The sequence below is a fragment of the Lepidochelys olivacea genome (genome assembly GCF_965140295.1).
Source record: "Lepidochelys olivacea isolate rLepOli2 genome assembly, chromosome: 28".
NCBI classification, from domain to species: domain Eukaryota; kingdom Metazoa; phylum Chordata; order Testudines; family Cheloniidae; genus Lepidochelys; species Lepidochelys olivacea.
Window position 1 is genome coordinate 2,419,021 of NC_140438.1, and position 17,825 is coordinate 2,436,845.

General features: G+C 50.5%; 1 protein-coding gene across 5 annotated transcripts in view; it reads left to right on the forward strand.

Moving 5' to 3' along the window:
• DNAH2 (dynein axonemal heavy chain 2) overlaps window positions 1-17,825 on the forward strand; it is a 110,854-nt gene that overhangs the window by 7,203 nt on the left and 85,826 nt on the right. For 4 of the 5 annotated variants that reach the window (XR_014709804.1, XM_084616232.1, XM_084616233.1 and 1 more), the window contains exons 3-13: window positions 2,315-2,406; window positions 3,631-3,801; window positions 4,453-4,681; window positions 5,371-5,481; window positions 10,326-10,564; window positions 11,000-11,191; window positions 11,631-11,788; window positions 12,932-13,019; window positions 14,697-14,902; window positions 15,552-15,681; window positions 16,133-16,315. Coding sequence is in view for 4 of the 5 variants with exons in the window: in XM_084616232.1 (XP_084472358.1) it covers window positions 2,315-2,406; window positions 3,631-3,801; window positions 4,453-4,681; window positions 5,371-5,481; window positions 10,326-10,564; window positions 11,000-11,191; window positions 11,631-11,788; window positions 12,932-13,019; window positions 14,697-14,902; window positions 15,552-15,681; window positions 16,133-16,315 (1,799 nt within the window). In the remaining variant the exon portion in view is untranslated. Of the gene's footprint in view, window positions 1-2,314; window positions 2,407-3,630; window positions 3,802-4,452; window positions 4,682-5,370; window positions 5,482-10,325; window positions 10,565-10,999; window positions 11,192-11,630; window positions 11,789-12,931; window positions 13,020-14,696; window positions 14,903-15,551; window positions 15,682-16,132; window positions 16,316-17,825 lie in introns of those variants that run through there. The other variant, XM_084616235.1, reaches the window with a different exon arrangement.

Sequence of the window (17,825 nt, forward strand, 5' to 3'; positions counted from 1 at the left end):
AGTTTCACATTAAAGAAAAGTATTCATGGCCAATCAGAAGGCGACTGTTCTTCATTCCCTCGCTATGAGCAGAGGGTGCCTCATTCTGGATGCTGGTGTAATTGAAATACAAATGATGACTCGCTATGGGCAGTGGCATGTCCCACTGCGTTTGATTTGAGGAGCAGGGGGTGGGGGTGGGGGACAGTTAATTTAAAGAGTTGATATTGGAGAGTTTCTGTTTCAGCTGGATGGTTAATTTGTCATGCTTCATGACAACATTGTAAGTGTCCCCAAGGTTCCTCTCTGCTGGGTGTCGCATTCGTAGTGCCGACGTGCAGGAACAGAAACATTTAGCCGTATGTCACGCTTCCGTAACCGAATGTGTTAGTCCCTTGTCACTCGGATCGAGGGAGGCTCACGGTGCTTTAGGAACCCGTGTTACAAAGTGCTCCAAAATCCATGAGCCTTCATCTCTTCTTACAGCCCAGTTTCCTTTTCCTCATCTCCCTTTCCATGTGCAGCGACAATGGAATAGTCTGTACTAATGAAGCTGTTTTGTTGTGCTCAGGGTTTACTGTTAGCTCAAAGGTTTGGGGAATGGGATAACGGGGACTTTCATATCTAGGGCACCAGTGCCAGTTTGCCTTCAGGTCGGTGGGGACTGGCTGGCTGGCTCAGGGAATGGGACACTGGGCCTTTTGTATCTAGAGCACTGGTTCCAATTTGGCCTGAGGTCAGGGTGGATGGGTTGCTTCACAAGGTCGGGGAATAGGATACAGAGGCTTTCAGCTCGAAGGCACCATTTCCAAGGTGGGTCAGTAGCGACGGATTGCTCCCATCTGGCAACCCTTCTGGGGCCCCTGTGTGAAATTATGTAGGAGACTGAGTCCAGTTACTAGTGCCGGCCACACGGGTAAAACCTCATCGCAACTAGCACTAATAGACATCCTCATTGCACCTTCACAGGGAGGGCAGGGTAAAGCTCTTTGGAGAGGGGACATAAGCTTTCTTTGCCTCCAGCTCTGGGGATACACAGAGAGAATATCCTTCTTGGACTGGGTAAAAAGCCTGGTGGATGGGAGTGGCGGGAGCAGTAGATGTGATACATCTTGGCTTTCGTAAGATTTTTGATTCTCATGACTTTGTCATAAGCAAACTAGGGAAATATAGCCTAGCTGAACCTACTGCAAGGTGGGAAAACCATACTCAGAGAGTAGTTATCAATGGTTCACAGTCAAGCTGGCCGGGGAAATCAAGTGGGATGGATCTGTCCTCTGTCTTCTGTTCAATATCTTTATAAGTGATTTGGGAATGGCACAGAGTACACTTATAAGGTTTGTAGATGATACCCAGCTGGGAGGGGTTGCAAACACTTTGGAGGACGGAATTAGAATTCAAAATGATCTTGACAAGCTAGAGAAATGGTCTGAAATAAATAGGAAGAAATTCAGTAAGGACAAATGCAAGTACTGTACTTAGGAAGGAATAATCAATTGCACAAATACAAAATGGGAAATGACTGCCTAGGAAGGAGTACTGCGGAAAAGGATCTACGGTTATAGGGGATCACAAGCTAAATATGAGTTAGCAAGGTAGCATTGTTGCAAAAAAAAAAAAAGCAAACCTCACTCTGGGGTGTATTAGCAGGAGTATTGTAAGCAAGGTGTGAGAATTAATTCTTCCACTATAGTCAGCACTGATAAGGCCTCAGCTGCAGTTCTGGGCACCAAACTTTGGGAAAGATGTGGACAAACTGGAGAGCGTTCAGAGGAGAGCAACAAAAATGATGAAAGGTCTAGAAAACATGGCCTCTGAGGGGAAATGAAAAAAAAAACAGGTTTGTTTAGTCTGGAGCAGAGAAGACTGAGAGGGGGCTTCATCTACATCAAGGGTGGTTATAAAGAGGAGGGTGATAAATGGTTCTCCTTATCCACTGAGGACAGGAGAAGAAGCAATGGGCTTAAACTGTAGCAAGGGAAATTACCCTTCCAGTTAGGAAATTTTTCCTAGTTAAGCACTGAAGCAAATTACCAAGGGAATTTATTGGTAAATAAAACTCTGTCATTGGAGGTTTTTAACAACAGATTAGACAACCGCCTGGAATAGGTGGTCTGGAATAATACTTAGTCCTGCCTCAATGCAGAGGACTGGACTTAGATGACCTGATGAGGTCTCTTCCAGTCCTACATTTCTATGATTCATTCTCCAGGGGCTGTCTAGCTGACACCTTCCACTCGTACTAAACTCACTAGTCATTAAAGGAGGGGGAAAGTGTTAAGGCTCAGAGAAGAGCCCCTTATTTTTTGTGTCTTTACATTTTGTCTTCTCCAAGGAGTCAGTGCTCTCGGATCTTGTGATGGCGGGGGAGAAGGTGAGGCAGACGTGGGTGCAGTCATCATCCCAGAGGAAAAAGAGGTGGATCTGGTAGGTCAGAGGTCCCCAATGTCCTTTGTGGGCCATTGTGTCACCCATGCTGTGCTTGGGTAGCTGTGCAAGTTTGACATTCCCTTTCCGTAATATCACAAAGGATGATGCAGCCTCCATGATGGGGCTGGGGTGAGAAAGGAAGGCCGTCAAATACAAGACTTTCCTATACATGGAACTACTAATATGTTATCTTGATGTCCTGGCCAGCTTCCAGCTCAGGTGATCCCATTTTACCTCTCAAAATTCCCTGCTGCCATTGCAGTTGGATGTGGAATCCACCTTAATTTTCTGTTTTAAACTCCCTGTGGAATGGTGAAATGGCTGCCTCGTCCCCCTTCTGAGTGTTGCATTTCACGCTGCAAAGCTCTTACAGATTCGATGGCACCATAAGTGATTCTGATGATGATTACTGGCAAGGAACATTAATCCATCCTCCCCTCTCAGATCAGTCACACAGAGGGGAGGGGATGCCTTTTCTGAACTGTGTTCCAGTTTTTACCTGCCATCCGGCACCTCCCAGCCCTGATGGCTCTTCACTCAGAGCCCAGAAACAGAAAGGACAGAAGGGAGGAAGGTGCCTGCATGGCACTGAATAGAGTTTTGTCACATTAATGCAGGTAACATCTGGCTCTAAACTTTCATGCCAGATGTTACCTTAATTTGATCCTAATTTCCAAGTTTTCTTTAGATGCTCCTGGGAATGAGAAATGGAGACAAGGCTTAATGCTTGTTCTAAAAAAACCCTTCCAAACCCAAACAGCTGCTCTGCCCAACTCCAAATTTGCTTCTTTCATTCCTTACATTTCGGCTCTTTATTGTTTCTTACCTTCTCCTCCTCAACAGGGATCAGGTTGCCTAACAGCCTAGCCCAGAAAGCTATGGAAGCTTTGTTTGTCTTTCAACTACATTGACAAATTAGCCTCTCCTATACATTCCTGAGGGGCCTCAGGGGACAGCGATTGGCTAACAAGGATTTGTAATGAGATCAGGAGGCTTTCACTTTCTGGTATCCAATCCCAGTTCAGTGCAGGTTGGTGTGGAGGAGAATCCGCTCCCATCTGATGGCCATTCTCAGGCCCCCTGTGTGAAATGGGTTGGGAAGGCAGTGTCTGTATGTTTCAGTCCCGTTCCGAGAGAAGCAGGTGTTCACCTCACAGAAACCACTGTCCCATCTCTCCTCGGCTTTGCTAAAGCTGTTGCTGTCCTGTCCTCTTTCCCCAGAAACCCTGCATCCGCAGCCGGGTGGTCCTGAGTGGCCTAAGGGATGACATGTGGACAGAGGAGCATGCTGCAACCCTGGATCTCTTTCTGAAGGATGTCAGTAAGCAATTGCTCGTCGTCTACATAGATGAGTTTGCTGGACTGAAGGTTGAGCAGACCATGCCATATCAGGTTTGTTTGGCACTGTGCTGCCTAGATCCTACAAGAGTTCCCGTGGAGGGGCTGCAGTCATACCAGTTTGTGCTGTCATCCTATTGGCCTCATGAGCTAACCAGGTTTGGGACTAGTTGGTGCTTGGGGACATTCTCCCCTATGAGTTATTGCTGATCCTAATGCCCCAGCACTAGGGGGCGCTGTGCTGCAGGGGATGTTGAGGGGGAAGGGACCCTGGTGGTTCAGCATGGTGCCTTCAATGGCATGCTCATCACATTCGTAAAATTAAGCGTACACATAAATGTTTGCAGGCTCCGGGCTTTAGTTTCCTTAAAAGCCTTTTGGGAAGGATTTTGCCTGAAGCTTTTTGAAATACTAAATAAATGATGTCAGCCAATTCTCCTTTATTCACTCTTTGGCTGAAATGCTCAGGGAATTCTAACAGGTAAGAGAGGTGCACTTTTCCTTTACAGAAGCCAGGCCAGCTTATCCCTGTCATATCTTGTTCATGACTGTAATTTCCTTGCTTTGATTATGCTTCAAACCTACGGCCCATTGCTTTAACTCCACGTATTGGGTGTGGGAACAACACACATTGCCCATAGATACAGTGAGGGGGCAAAGCCTGCTGCTAATTAACCTCACCCTGTCATTGGCTGCCCCTTGCAGGAGCAGAAACAACTTACCTATTTCATCCGCCATGAGAATGCAGAGATCACCGCAGAGAATTTCCAGAAGACAGTGCAATTTGGCACCGTCCGGAGACCCTACATTGATTCCCTCATGCGAATTCTCAATAGTGTCTTCCTCCCCCGCCTCTTCCGCAACACCAATTGGCCCGAGAGCATCAAGAACGAATTCTTCTCGGAAATATACCACTTCATGACCTCTCTCACAGGTAGAGTGAATAACACCTCTCCCCCTGAGCTGCCTCGCAGTGCTGCCCTCTGGTTCTCTCCACCAGGACGTCGGTACCTGGCCAGTTTCTTGTTACACAAGTTCTTGTTGGGTTGCTCTGTGCTCTCCTTTCCGGAGACTCTGTGACGTCCACAGTACAAAATGGGGTGCTCGGGTGGATTTTGCACAGCGCTATTTTAATGATTTCCAGCCTTCAGAGGAGAATGACTTTGGCACCACTGTTGTTTGCAGTGTTGTAGCTGTGTTGGTCCCGGCATATGAGAGACACAAGGTGGGTGAAGTAATGTCTTTTGTTGGACCAAACAACAGGTCTTTCTGATGGGGAAAGAGACAAGCTTTTGAGCTCCCCAGAGCCAAAGGTACTACCTCACCTGCTTTATCTTTGTCACCACTGACCGAGGGGCAGGGTGGAATTGGTCCTTAGTGGTGAAAGGCTTCGTATCCCATTCACTGACCCTCCTTGAGCCAGCCAGTGTTCCCTGACCTGGGCCCTGACTGGAGCTGGTCCCGAGAGGTGAAAGGCCCCATGTGCCATTCTCCGACTCCTCTGCGAAAATAAAATCAGAGAAAAAAGACTTCTCTTTTCCTCCCCGCTCCAGCCCCAAACCCAGTGCAGGAGAGAGGATTTGACTGTGTACTAGCAGCTCCATCTGTCTCTCCCTTCTCCAGATACACGTTCAAAAATGAAGGGCCGCACGGTTCTCTACATCCCTATTGAAGCCCTGACCATGAAGCCTGAAGTGGTCGTGAAGGACAAAGCACTGGTTCAGAGACTGGAAAGTGAGTAACGCCCCAGCCTGGCTCTTTGGGGGCCATAATGCCACGTGGCCTGGGAGAGTGGAGCAATAACCAGATCAGTGTAATGGGAAAGTGGCTGGTCGGGGGGATAAACTTGACAGAGGAGCTGGGGAGAATCGCAGTGCGCAGAGTCTAAGTGAATTAACCTCCAGCAGCATATGAGCTGCATCCATCATTCCCAATCTCTGAGAGGCTTGTTGGGGCCTGAGGAGCACGGAGAATCCTTTTGCAGGGTTATTGCTTTCAGTTCAGATATTCTTCAAGGAGCTGGCAACCACCAGGCAGTAAAAACTGTAAGCAGAGGTAAGACCAGCCGGGGCGGCTCAGTGGCGGGACTCTGCATTCCCCAGAAACTGGGGACGCACTCGCTGCACTGTCCTCGGGTACCTCTCTGGGGAATCAGGGCATAAAGAGGGCCTTGATTTCATGACCTTGGAGGATGTGAGGCTGATCAGGGTCAGTCCAGGCCCTGCCATGTGGGCGAGACTGGGAGGGGAAAGTGCTGTGTTTATTCATGACCTGTGCTGTTAAAATATCTTTTCTGGGTTTGACTTGTGGCAAAGGGATGCCTGACTGGTCCCCAGCCAGAACGGTGTGGGGGGAAGGGTTGGTAAAGCTAGAAAAATTGGGGAGCACTTGAAAAAGATCACCCAAAGAGAGCAGATCAAATGCCTTTGATCTCCATCAGCGGTCCACCTTCCGGGCCCCCATAGGCCTCGCTCTCTCCACACAGGTTAGCCGTAGGCGCACGCCAACTGTCCGGTCCTCCGAGCATCCCTCTGGAGTGCCCAGCACCCGTTCACTGAACGCTCACAGAGCTCTCAGGTTTGCTACTCCTAAAGGAATCGCTCACACCAGCCTGGAATAGTCAACGCGGGACCTCCAGTCTGCTTCACACACACCACTTAGATATGTTTATCGTGAAATCAAGAATAAATTTATGATCGAAGAACAGAGATGGAAATGAGAGAAAGTAGGAATACTGGAAATTAATGGTTACATATAAAACCATAACACAGCTTTCAGTGCATACATTTATGAGATATTCCCCTGTTTCCTGGAGGGTAGCTTACCCCAAGCCCTCTTCCTAGAATTTTTAGCCAAGCCTCCAACCCACTGTTAGTTTACTTCTTCAGTTGGGGTTTATCTGCACCCCTTTTGTACTAAACCAGACCTTTTGATCTTCACTTGAAGAACAGGGTGTCTCCCCCACACTGTTTACATCTGCCTGTTACTTTCCTTCTCAAGTCTCCACTGGCTCTTCATTAGCATTTGACCCAGTATGCTAATCGACTTCACTTGTTGGTTTCATACACAATGCTCCCTGCCCCACTAGGAGATAAGTGTCTCCTACCTGCTGGGGGAAATGTGTCTCCAGGCAGGCTACCTTTGGGTGACCTGCCTTTAACTCACAAGACTAGAGAACATAATTTTCAAGCATATGTACATAACTCCTGACAGATTTGCCATGCATACCTCTCCCAGTGGTGACGCCAGCCAGTGCAACGCAGGCTTTCATTAGAGACCTTCCCTGACATTCTGTGGGGAAGCCAGGGGATCTCTGTACCCCTATGGACCCCTCTGCCAGTTGGCATCAAGGGATCCTTGGGTCATGATGGTTATTTATTAAGCACCAGAACTGCACTTGCAATTGGATCAGCTTACCATTATGCCTAGGGTGACCAGATGTCCCGTTTTTAAAGGGACAGTCCTGTTTCTGGGGACTTTTTCTTATATAGGCGCCTATTCCCCCCCCCCGTCCCGTTTTTTCACAGTTGCTATTTGTCACCCTAATTATGCCCGTGTGGCGTCCCAGTAAAATGAATGGGGCTCCACCCGAGCACAGAGGTCTCTCTGCACGGATCAGATTGCTGGCTCAGGGCCCTAGAGGAAAGCCAGGAAACGACAGTCTAAGCCCCCAGTCCATGTGTGTTCAGTTTTACACGCGTCACTTCATTCACACGAGTAGTCCATTTATTTCGTTTGGATATTTACTCACATGTGAAGATTTGCTGGCTCAAGTGCTACCCCCGACACACGGAAAAATACAGCAGCTAGAACAATGGCACTGTGATGGGGGCCTGTAGGCACTACTCTGATTGAAATAATTAATAATAATTACTAACGTCCAGTTAATTATAATGGTGCAGCTGCTATATAAAGAGAGCACGTACACCCTCTGTCTCCCACAAAACCGTTCTCTTCCAGCACTGGCTGTTAGACTGTGTAACCCCCCAGTCTAAACTGTAAAAAGCAAGAAAAAAGCAGTTAAGTGATTCCACTCCCCATCTGCATGGCTCTCGTCAGCTCCCCTTCTCGCCCTGATCTTCCTCCCTCCCACAGCCCGTGTACCTCCACCCTTATCCCGAGCAACCCGCAGGCGGCCGTAACGCCAGCCAGGCTCATTTATTGTATATCTCCGTGGGTTTTGATGATCAATCTAGGGTGGGCGTAGCTTTCCTCACGTACATTGTATGTAGTGCTTTACCTGGCTCTGTATCAGGGCCTGTCTACAGTATCTGTCGTGTCACGGCAACGACACAGCAGTTGCGCTGTTGTAGTGCAGACGCTGCCTATGCTGAGGGAAAAGACATCCAGTGAAAATGAGCAGTAACCTATTGGGCACTGTACGTACACAACGTGTAATTCAACTGTGGAACTCACTGCCACAGTAGCTCATTGGGTCCATTATGTTTTGCTGAATTTAAAAAGGATTTGACATTTCTATGGCTAACGAGAACCTCTACAGTTACATTAAAAAGCATAAAAAATATACGAGAGCTACACAATCTCAGGTTTCAGGACACAGAAACTTCCTCTATGGGGAGATTTTTGCATCTTCCTCTGTAGCATCCGATATTGGCCTGTCAGAGACAGGATACTGAGCTTGAGGGGCTTGGTTTGATTCTTCTGTTACTGTATACGCAAATTCAATGGAATGGATCACTCAGGATGAGTAAAAAGCTGTAGACTGAATTATTGAGGTCCCTTCCAACCCTGATATTCTCTGATTCTATGATTTATGCAATAGTTCTTGATTACAAGTAATAAAGCGAAAACTATGCTAGGACTTGGCTCGTCCGTGGCTAAATTCTGCTATTGTTCCTAATGCAAGTGGTGCCAGGGAAGTGAACAGGACTTCTTGTCTGGTCAAGGTGGGCCCCATTTGCAGATATGTGCGTCCCGAGATACCCTGCATCTTTCTTTTAGTCGAAAGAATTGAGTTCGGGTAGAGGGGGCTGATTTCTCATTGATTCCATCTCAATGCTAATGTTATAAAAATCAAGAAAACGTTTAATCTGAGGTTTCACAGAACCTTTTTTCCTTTTACAAAAGTTAAATATGTCCCTGAAAAGTGTCCCCTTCCCAGGTTTCTTTTGAAGCATGATCAACCTCCCATTGCTCAGGAGTGGACATGAATGGCCCATAATGAACAGGCTGTGTGTTCCACAAAACCCAGCATTGTCCCCACTAAAATCCTAGCAGGACCAGCTATTATGCATGACAATATGTGTCTGGGTGAAACATCCAATCGGACACCTTGGGGTAGTCTCCATTAAGGCTACTTCTTAGCTGTTATCAAGTCCTTAGCTATTCTAATGGCTGGGCTGCATGATCATCTTACACCTATAATTTGGTGCCGAGATTGCTGCTCTCATGCTGTGCTCCTAACTCTTAGATTGGTGCATTGTGACTATTAGCATCTTCCATTCTGTGGAGCAGGGGGGAAGCCACAAGCTTAGTTAATTGAGTTCAGATAAACTTTTTCCTTCTGCTGCCATCCGGTCAGTTGCTTGGGTTACTTCCTAGTTCAGTGCACTAATGTATCTGGCAACTTTCGGATCTCTGCCTGGGGTGCAGAGAATCTCCTCTGGGATTCACCCATGTAGGTCCCCCCATCTTTGCGATATCCCAGAACACTCTTTGATGTGATGTACTCAGGAACTAACAGACACAGGTAACAACATTGTTAAAGGTTTCAGAGGGGTAGCCCTGTTAGTCTGTATCAGCAAAAAGAATGAGGAGGACTTGTGGCACCTAGAGACTAAGAAATTTATTTGGGCATAAGCTTTTGTGGGCTGGAAACAGCAGCCAAAGTCTCCTCTTAAAGAGCAGGGATGGCAAGTCATTCGGGAAGCCAACAGAGCAGCACCTTACAGAGGGGAACTTTGGGACCAACATGGGCCACAGGAATTCAAACCACTCTGCTCAGCTTTCCGCAGCTGCACCTGGGGTGTAGAGGAGCTGGTTAAGGCAGTTTCTATCTGTTTTACAGTCTGGTTTTGATCACAACAGTGATACTAGAATATCACTCCCCCCCAGCTTTGCTCCCTGGGCATTTATGAATCATATTGGATCCACATTCTTGACACTAATGAAAAATTTAGCTTCACAACCTGCCTCTGAATTAGGGAAATATCATTGCCTGCAATTCGCAGAGAGGGAAACAGAAGGCCAGAGAGCTAACGTGGATTAGAACGCAGGAGTCCTGAATTTTAGTCCCTGTTTCTAATCACCGGGTTGCGTTCCCCTCCCAGAGCTGCAAACAGAAGCCCGGAGTCCAGACTCCCCATTCCTTTGCTCTAACCACATTCCACCGGGGCCGTTATTCAGCACCACATGCTCTGCGGTGGAATGTACCTATCATGCCGGTGCGGAGAAACTGAGAGAGGAAAATCCTCAACCAGTAACCTTGACTGCTTCTCGCACCCTGTCAGGCAGGACTGGACACTAAAGCCCAGAGCCTGAAAGCTATTTGGTACCCATTAAAATCAGCGATGTCTAAACCCCTAACTCCTTTGGCCTTGTCTGACTTTTTGTTCCAGCTTCCATGATCCACTGGACTCGCCAGATCAAGGAGGTGCTGAGAGCGCAGGAGGCGGTGGAGAGCAGGGAGAGCACGGGGCCGCTGGAGGAGATTGAGTTCTGGAGGAACCGCTGCACCGACCTGTCCGAGATCAGCAAACAGCTCAGCAGGCAGGGAGTGACGCACATCGAGTCCATCCTGGTGCTCTCCAAGTCCTCCTATGTGGCACCCTTCCAAAGGCTTGCCAGACAGATACAGGTAGGGGTGGAGACAGGGCAAGGCTGAGCAGGGAGCCCTGGGAGAAGTGGGTCCCCCTTTGGCCACCCTGTTGTAAAAACTTGTGCCGAATGTTGGCTTGCAGGGCTCATGAAAGGGAGGGGATCCCTACAGTAACCCCAATCCGTACATGCAGTGCTACTGTTCCAGTCCGGGGCTCTGCCGATGCCCCTCGAGCATTCCCGGTGAGGGAATGCAGTTTTACTTTGGTGCAGGAACCGAAAAGGCCTTGAGAGTCTAACCTGGGCCTTGGAGCCCTGCAGGCCGAGCGTCCTGCTTTCACAGGAAGCCTAATAGACTCTGAGTCACCTTGTTCCTCAGCATTAGACTGCCTGCTAGAAACCCGGATGAGATGAGCCCTTGGATTTTCACTTTGGGGTCTGAGTTTCTTCTCTCCCCCTGGTGATTGCTTTGCAGGACGGGTCTGAGCAAGCGCAATCGAACCTCCGATTCCTTTCCATCCTGAAAGAGCCGTTCCAGGAGCTGTCTACACTGCGGCCCAAAGACATCCCTGACAAGCTTCCCCACCTCATCAGCCTGGTCCGCATCATATGGGTCAACTCCCCATACTACAATACCAGAGAGAGAATCACAGCCCTCTTCCGAAAGGTGGGGGGCTAGTGGGTTAGAGCAAGGGGGGGCTGGGAGCCAGGACTCCTGGGTTCTCTCCCCGGCTCTGGGAGGGGAGTTGGGTTTAGTGGTTAGATCAGTGGACTGGGAGTCAGGACTCCTGGGTTCTATTTCCAGCTCTGGGAGGAGAGTGGGGTCTACTTGGTTAGAGCTGGGATGCGATAAAGCCCACTGAGGGACTATTCTGGCCTTGAACTTTACCAAGCTCTCTGCCTCAGTTATGTCTGGTGGCGGCAAGTTCCTCAGGTTAATTATCCTCTGCCCAAAATAATTTCTTCCTATCACTCTGATGTGTGTTGCCATTGAACTTCATGGAGAGCTAGACTCTATTGCTAAGAATTGTTGCCCAGGAACAGTCTTTGTTTACTTTAAGAGGCCAAGGCAGAGCTGTGCTGACCCTTGAGTCTTTTCTCCTTAGATGAGCAGTAAAATTATCCAGATGTGTTGCCAAGACATTTCCCTGGACCGGATTTTTGAGGGTTATGTGGTATCCAGCAGACAGTCTCTCCACGACTGTATCTCGTGTATGAACGCATGGAAGGATTGTTACCTGTATGCAGCTCAGATGCACAACAGGTGGGCAGTGGGGCAGCTCAGCGTCTGTGCCCTGCAGAACCAGTGGGAGGATGTAAAGGGAATGCAGCAGCTGGTGAAAGAGCCCAGATTAGCTACTCCTCTGTATAGCCCCAAAATGGGGACGACCTGGCTATTGGCAGGATGGTCTTCCCCCTCCCTGCTTCAGCCCTGCTGTCAGACCTCTCTGGGGAGGAGGAAGGAGTTCGGTCTGTGTGCCCTGTTCAGTTCTTGGTACCTTTGCCCAGACTGCCAAACGGTGGGCCGGAGACATCCAGCCCACTAGGGACAAACTGGAACATGCTCGGTGGCTGGGAGATGGGAATGAGTGGAACCAGTGAGCCGAATGGGAAAGGCCCTGTGTCCCAGTCCCCTAAACCAGCCAGTCCCTTCTGCCTGGCTCCAGCCTGATTCCCTTCCCTGATTCTCCTGAGCTGTAAAAACCATAATCTATCATTATGATTAGGGATGTCAGGTTTAAGTGGGTGCCTGGTCCTTGACAATTAAGTCTAAGTGTTACTTGTCTGCTTCAGATTCAGATTTGTAGAGCTGGATCAATATTTTATAAGACAAAGACATTAACGGGCTAGCCAGGCAAATACAGCTGAGTGGGGATTATGTACTTGAGCTTTGCTCTCAGGGTCTGTGATCTCCCCAGAGCTGCTGGATAGGATAATCCCCCCCCGTGTCTTCCTACAGCCCTGTCTCCCTGTCAGTGGGAAGAGATTCTGGGGCATCTCAAAGGCTGTGAGCTCTTCCAGTCTTTCCTGGGGCTCTCTTGGGAGAGGGAGCAGAGAGACGGTCTGCAGGCTTGATGTGCCCTTTGGGGGCTGATCCTCAATTCAAATAGCGTGCATTTGTGAAATCCTGTCCTGGGATTCATGTCCGAGACCCCAGAACCTGAGGTCTGTGAGCAAGGAATCTCTGGGTGACGTTCCTATCCCTTGTGCCAGCAGGGCACTCCCTTCTGTCCCCAGAGCGGTGCTCTACCTTTTCTGCAAGGCCTGGATGATAAACATGCGGCTGACTCTGCGAAGCAACGGAGCTAACATGCCCACCTAGGAGAGTCTACTCCCCATCTCAGTGCCTGCCTCTGAGGCGGCCGTTGGGCATGACAAACATTTTCTCCTTCCGCACTTCTAACAGGCTCTCCGGGAAAGGCTGGGTCCTGGACCAGACTAGCATCTTTGCCCAAGTGGATGCCTTTGTTCAGCGCTGCAAAGACCTCCTGGAGGTACGTGGAAGTGGCACGTGATTCCCCCTTCGCAGTGACAGGACTAGGACATGGCCTGGCCTTGCCCTGCGGGATGATACTCTCACTGCAGCATTGGCACCCTGGCATCGTTGTGAGGCTGAGATGCAGCCTCCTCTCACAATTATTGGTGTTCATTTACTTCGCGCCAACGGCTGCTCTCAGGTGCACCAGGACAAATCCATCTGTTTCCACGACAGAGCAGTTTGGTGCTCAGCGTTTTGTACCGTGCCTGAGACAAGTAGCAGGTGCTGTGTAGTGATCGTTAACAGCTCAGTGCCTGGCATCAAACACTCCCCACACCGAAAGCACAGTAGCGTTCAGCCCAGTGTGCTGTGGGGAGCTGCGCGGGTGGTACACAGCCCTATGTGACAGTGGGGAGCCCCACCAAGGAGGTAGACAGCCCTGGGTGGAGGTGGGAACGCAGCCTTCTGCATCAGCTGATCGTCCCTGCCGCTCCAGGTAGATTTCGTTACAGTGCCCCATTCTGGCGGCGATGTGTGGAGAACTGGCAGATGCTCCTTCCCCGCAATGCATGCAACGTCGTCACATCATGCCATGCTGCCCTGTGTGCAGTCAGGGCTCCGGCACTGTTCTGCAGACCCAGGCTGCTGGGGTGCAGGCAGCCCCAGGTCAGCTGTGCGCTTGTCTACACGTCAAACTTGGCAGGTGTGCTACCTACGCTGATGGGAGGGCTTCTCCAGTGGGTGCAGGCACGCCCCCTCACGGAGAGCTGGTAGCTAGGTGGAAGGGAGAATTCTGTCTACACTGGGCTCAGGTCGGTTTAATTCTGGTGCTCAGAGGTGTGGTTTTTCACACCTCTGAGTGACCTATTCACCTAATTTCCTAGTGAAGACCAGGCCTGTGACTTTCCACTGTAAGATCTTTGGGACAGGGACTGTCTTTTTTTGTTCTGTGGCTGCACAGCACCTAAGCACAATGGGGTCCTAGGTGCTAGGGCAGGACCAGTAAATGAGTAGCTAAAAGCCCGTGCTGTCACCTGGGTGTGGCAGTTGGGCCAAGTAATCCACCATGTGTCTCAATACAGCCAATTAAATTGTTGCATGCAAATCAGCTGTAAAGTAAGGATGGTGGTTGAATCATAGAATCGTAGGACTGGAAGGGACTTGGAGAGGTCCTCTAGGCCGGTCCCCTGCACTCAAGGTGGGAGTATGTAATAACTAGACCTTCCCTGACAGATGTTTGGTTGAGTTACCTCTGATACCATGGACTCCTGGCATGGCGTAGATACATGCCTTGCTTTGTGTGGGTGTAATTCGTAAAGTCAGAATAGCTGGGACCTTAAAAATTGGGCGATAACAGATGGCAAAACCCAGTGATGACTGAACCTGGCGATATTCTGACCAGAAAGAGCCCCCAAGCATGCTTGTAGGTGTTTGCATCCCTCCTCACTGACTCAACACACAGACGGGTGACAGCCCTGGGGTCTTATTATACAGATAACAATAACAACCTCAGGGTGGGTGGCTGCCCTGCCAAGATGGGGCGGGGTTGAACTACATCTCCCAGCGGCCACTAAGTGCTCCCACAGCCTAGAAATGTGTCCGCTGAGGCAGCCGGTCAATAGGGTTGAGGGTGGGATTCACGCAGAGCAATGGGAAGAGAAACCCAATAACGCTGCGGTGCACTGGCCAATAGGTTTGCGACTGCCAGCAGCACTTTGCCCGCTGGGAGGATGGGAAGCAGACCCCACTGCCCTGTTTCTTTGGGCACCGGGGTCCCCAGATGACCCGGAACCTGCTGGAGATAGAGGAGACCTTTCAGAAGCACCTGCACACCCTGCGGAACATGAAGGGTGGGATCCTGGACGTGAAGAACACATTCTGGCATGAGGATTTTAACCGGTGAGAAGGGCCCTCTGCTCGCAGGGCCTGGTGGCAGAGTCTTCCCCCGCTGACAGCTGGGCATAGGTGTCAGCCCAGTATGCTCCCTTCCTCTGCTGAGACTGCTAAGGATGGTGCCAGCTGCATGGGTCAGGCCTGGACTATGAGCATTGGCAGGGACCTGAGCTGGCAGTGATGGATTGGCCCCCATTTCCTACCCCCGGGGCCAGCAGTGGAAGAAAGGGGCTGTGCAATCAGCTCTGTGTCACAGAGGCACTCCCTCCTTATTGTCAGGTAGAGAGGGCAGGAGGTTACAGATGGATCTGCTGTCACAGTGCAAGGGATGGTGAATGAGAGTGGAGAGAGTCAACTCCTGGGTGGGGGTGGTATGTTGCAGGGGGTGACTGTCCCTCTTGTTCCCTGCTGTCAGCTTCCAGGAAGAGGGGAGACTGTGTGAGTGGTAGGCATGGTTGGAAACATGGAGACATGGCCTGTTGAGGGGTGTGTGTGGGGGATACAAGAGCTGTCACTAAGTCCTGGCCAATTGGGGCTTCCTGCTCCTAGCCAGTAGTGTTGTCCCAGCAAGGTGGTGGCGAGTTTGTGCCTCTGTTTGCTGTCCCACAACACCTCTTCCCTTCTCGCTGCAAACCCCCACCGCCCTGTGACACAGTTTCCGCTCTGGTGTCAAAGACCTGGAGGTGATGACCCAAAACCTGATCACCTCAGCCTTCGAGACTGTAAGGGATGTGGAGCGTGGCGTGGAGATCCAGGACATCTTCCATCACCTGTCCACACGAGAGGTACGGGGCTGGTGCCAGGGCAGCGGGGCAGGACCCTGTCAGAGCAGCGTGTCCCGAAGACCATTAACCTTTCCAGACATAGATGCCAAACTCCTAGCCAGCTATTGTCTGGATAGCTGGGAAATTTGGAAGCTCCTGGAATGGGGGAGCAAGGGGCAGCTCCAAGATTGGGGTGTCAGTGGGGAACAGCCTCTGGACCAGGTGGTTCTGAGTGGGGGCAGTTCTCAGACATGGCAGTCAGGGGTACATGCTCCTAGACTGGCTTGTTGTGAGCTGTGGGAGGGCTGCTCCCAGACTGGTTAGCTGGGCAGTACGGGGGTGTTGACAGCCCCCAGGTTATGCCAACGAGTATCCCCCAGATGAAGTGGGGAGACCAGCCCCTGGATGGGCAGTGGGTTGCTGGTGCAGCTGCTGCATTGCATGGGCTCAGCTGGCCTCTTTCCTCCCCTAGGCCATCAAGCGCACCTTTGACAAGAAAGCCGTGGATGTCTACATGCTGTTCAACAGAGAGCTCGCCCTGGTCAACAAAGAGCTGAGCAAGAAGCTGCCATTCCTGCCGGCACACATGTGCCATTATGCGGGCCTGGCGCACTGGCTGCGGGCTCTGCACCGGCGCATCGACAGACCCCTAAAGGTGAGTATCCCACATCCATGGCAAGACCCTGTTCCAGCGTCCATCTCTCCCTGTCTCATGCCGCCACGTCAGGGGCCCTTTCTATCTCTGTCGAATGGGACAGAGCTCTCCTTGGGAGCCTGTTAGCACTGCCCCATAGTCAGCTGCAGAGTGGCTCTTGGAGAGACATAAGAAAGCTCCTTCACCCCAAAGTCTGCCTGTCAGAGAGAGAGGGCAGGACTGACAACCCAGCCGACTCCTGGGCACTAGTTAGACCAATGTACCCATCTCGCCCAGTAGCCCTGCCTTCCTGATGCATCGGGTCAGATCACTGGTCTGTGTAGTGTGGTATCCCTGCCTTCACACAGCACCGACCCAGACAAATGGTTCATCTCGTCGGATATCCCTGCCTCCGACAGGGGCCAACACCTACTGCTTCCAGGAGTAACATGCCACCCCGTTTCAGGCCAGCACTATCCTGTGTTGCTTGGGGGAGTGCGTGTGTGGGCACAGACACATGTATGTTTGAAGCCATCCTGACACTCCGCCGGGGACCCCCTTCCTCCTGGTATCTTGAAGACTTGGAATTTCTGCCCAAGCAATTGTCGTGGCAGATGTTGTTTTTATTCATCTAACTACCTCATCTGTTTTTGACTCTTTGCCTCAATAACATTCTCTGTCAGTGAGTTCCTTTGACAGGTTTAATTCTACGTTGTGTAACAACAAAACAGCATTTCCAGCATCAATCACAAAACTTCCAGTATGTGCAGGCTTGCAACTGCCAAATCTAGGTCTGAAAATCACCTCTGCCTTTCCTACCTGCCCAGCCCAGGGCTCGGCATTCTGGGGCTCACCTCTCTTCTGCCTGGCAAACACCTCATGGCTCATGTCTCTCTGCCCTGCATTAGGGGTTAGTCATACAATCACGGGCTGCACCAGCCCCAGCACGTCGCTCTGGTGGGTACGCAGGAACTGATTGTAGAAATACCTCCTGCTCCTATTTCTCATTTTGAAGGATCTCAAAGCACTTTACAAGCTATAGACTTGCAATGATCACTTAACACACCATGGAAAGGCAGTTTCCCCTGGGGTGGAGCATTGCAGGAGTTTGCCAGCCACACACCAGTGTTGCACAGGGGTAGCTAACCCAGCACTGACATGCAGCTGCCCCTGGCGTGGGACACAACCGCTGTTCAACAGTATTGCTGCTCAGCAGTTTAAAACAGGACGCAAAGGAGAAGCCCTTGGCTGGCTGAAATTACAGTAGGAGTCACTGAGGCTGGCATTTGGCCAGGACATCACTTTTCTACCCAGTGCCCTCTACATATTCCCGCTTCTGTGCTGGGCTCTGCACAGCGTTGGAACTCCCTAGCGAGTAGAGACGGCTGGGGCCTCAAGAACACTTCCTTGGGGCATCCCAATTGGGGCTGTAGTTATATAGGGGTCATGCAGCCTCCACCTTCCTCAGTTTCTTCTGTTACCCCTTGAGAGTCCAGTGAGGAAGAGGGGAACAAGCAGGGCGAGAGGGGGT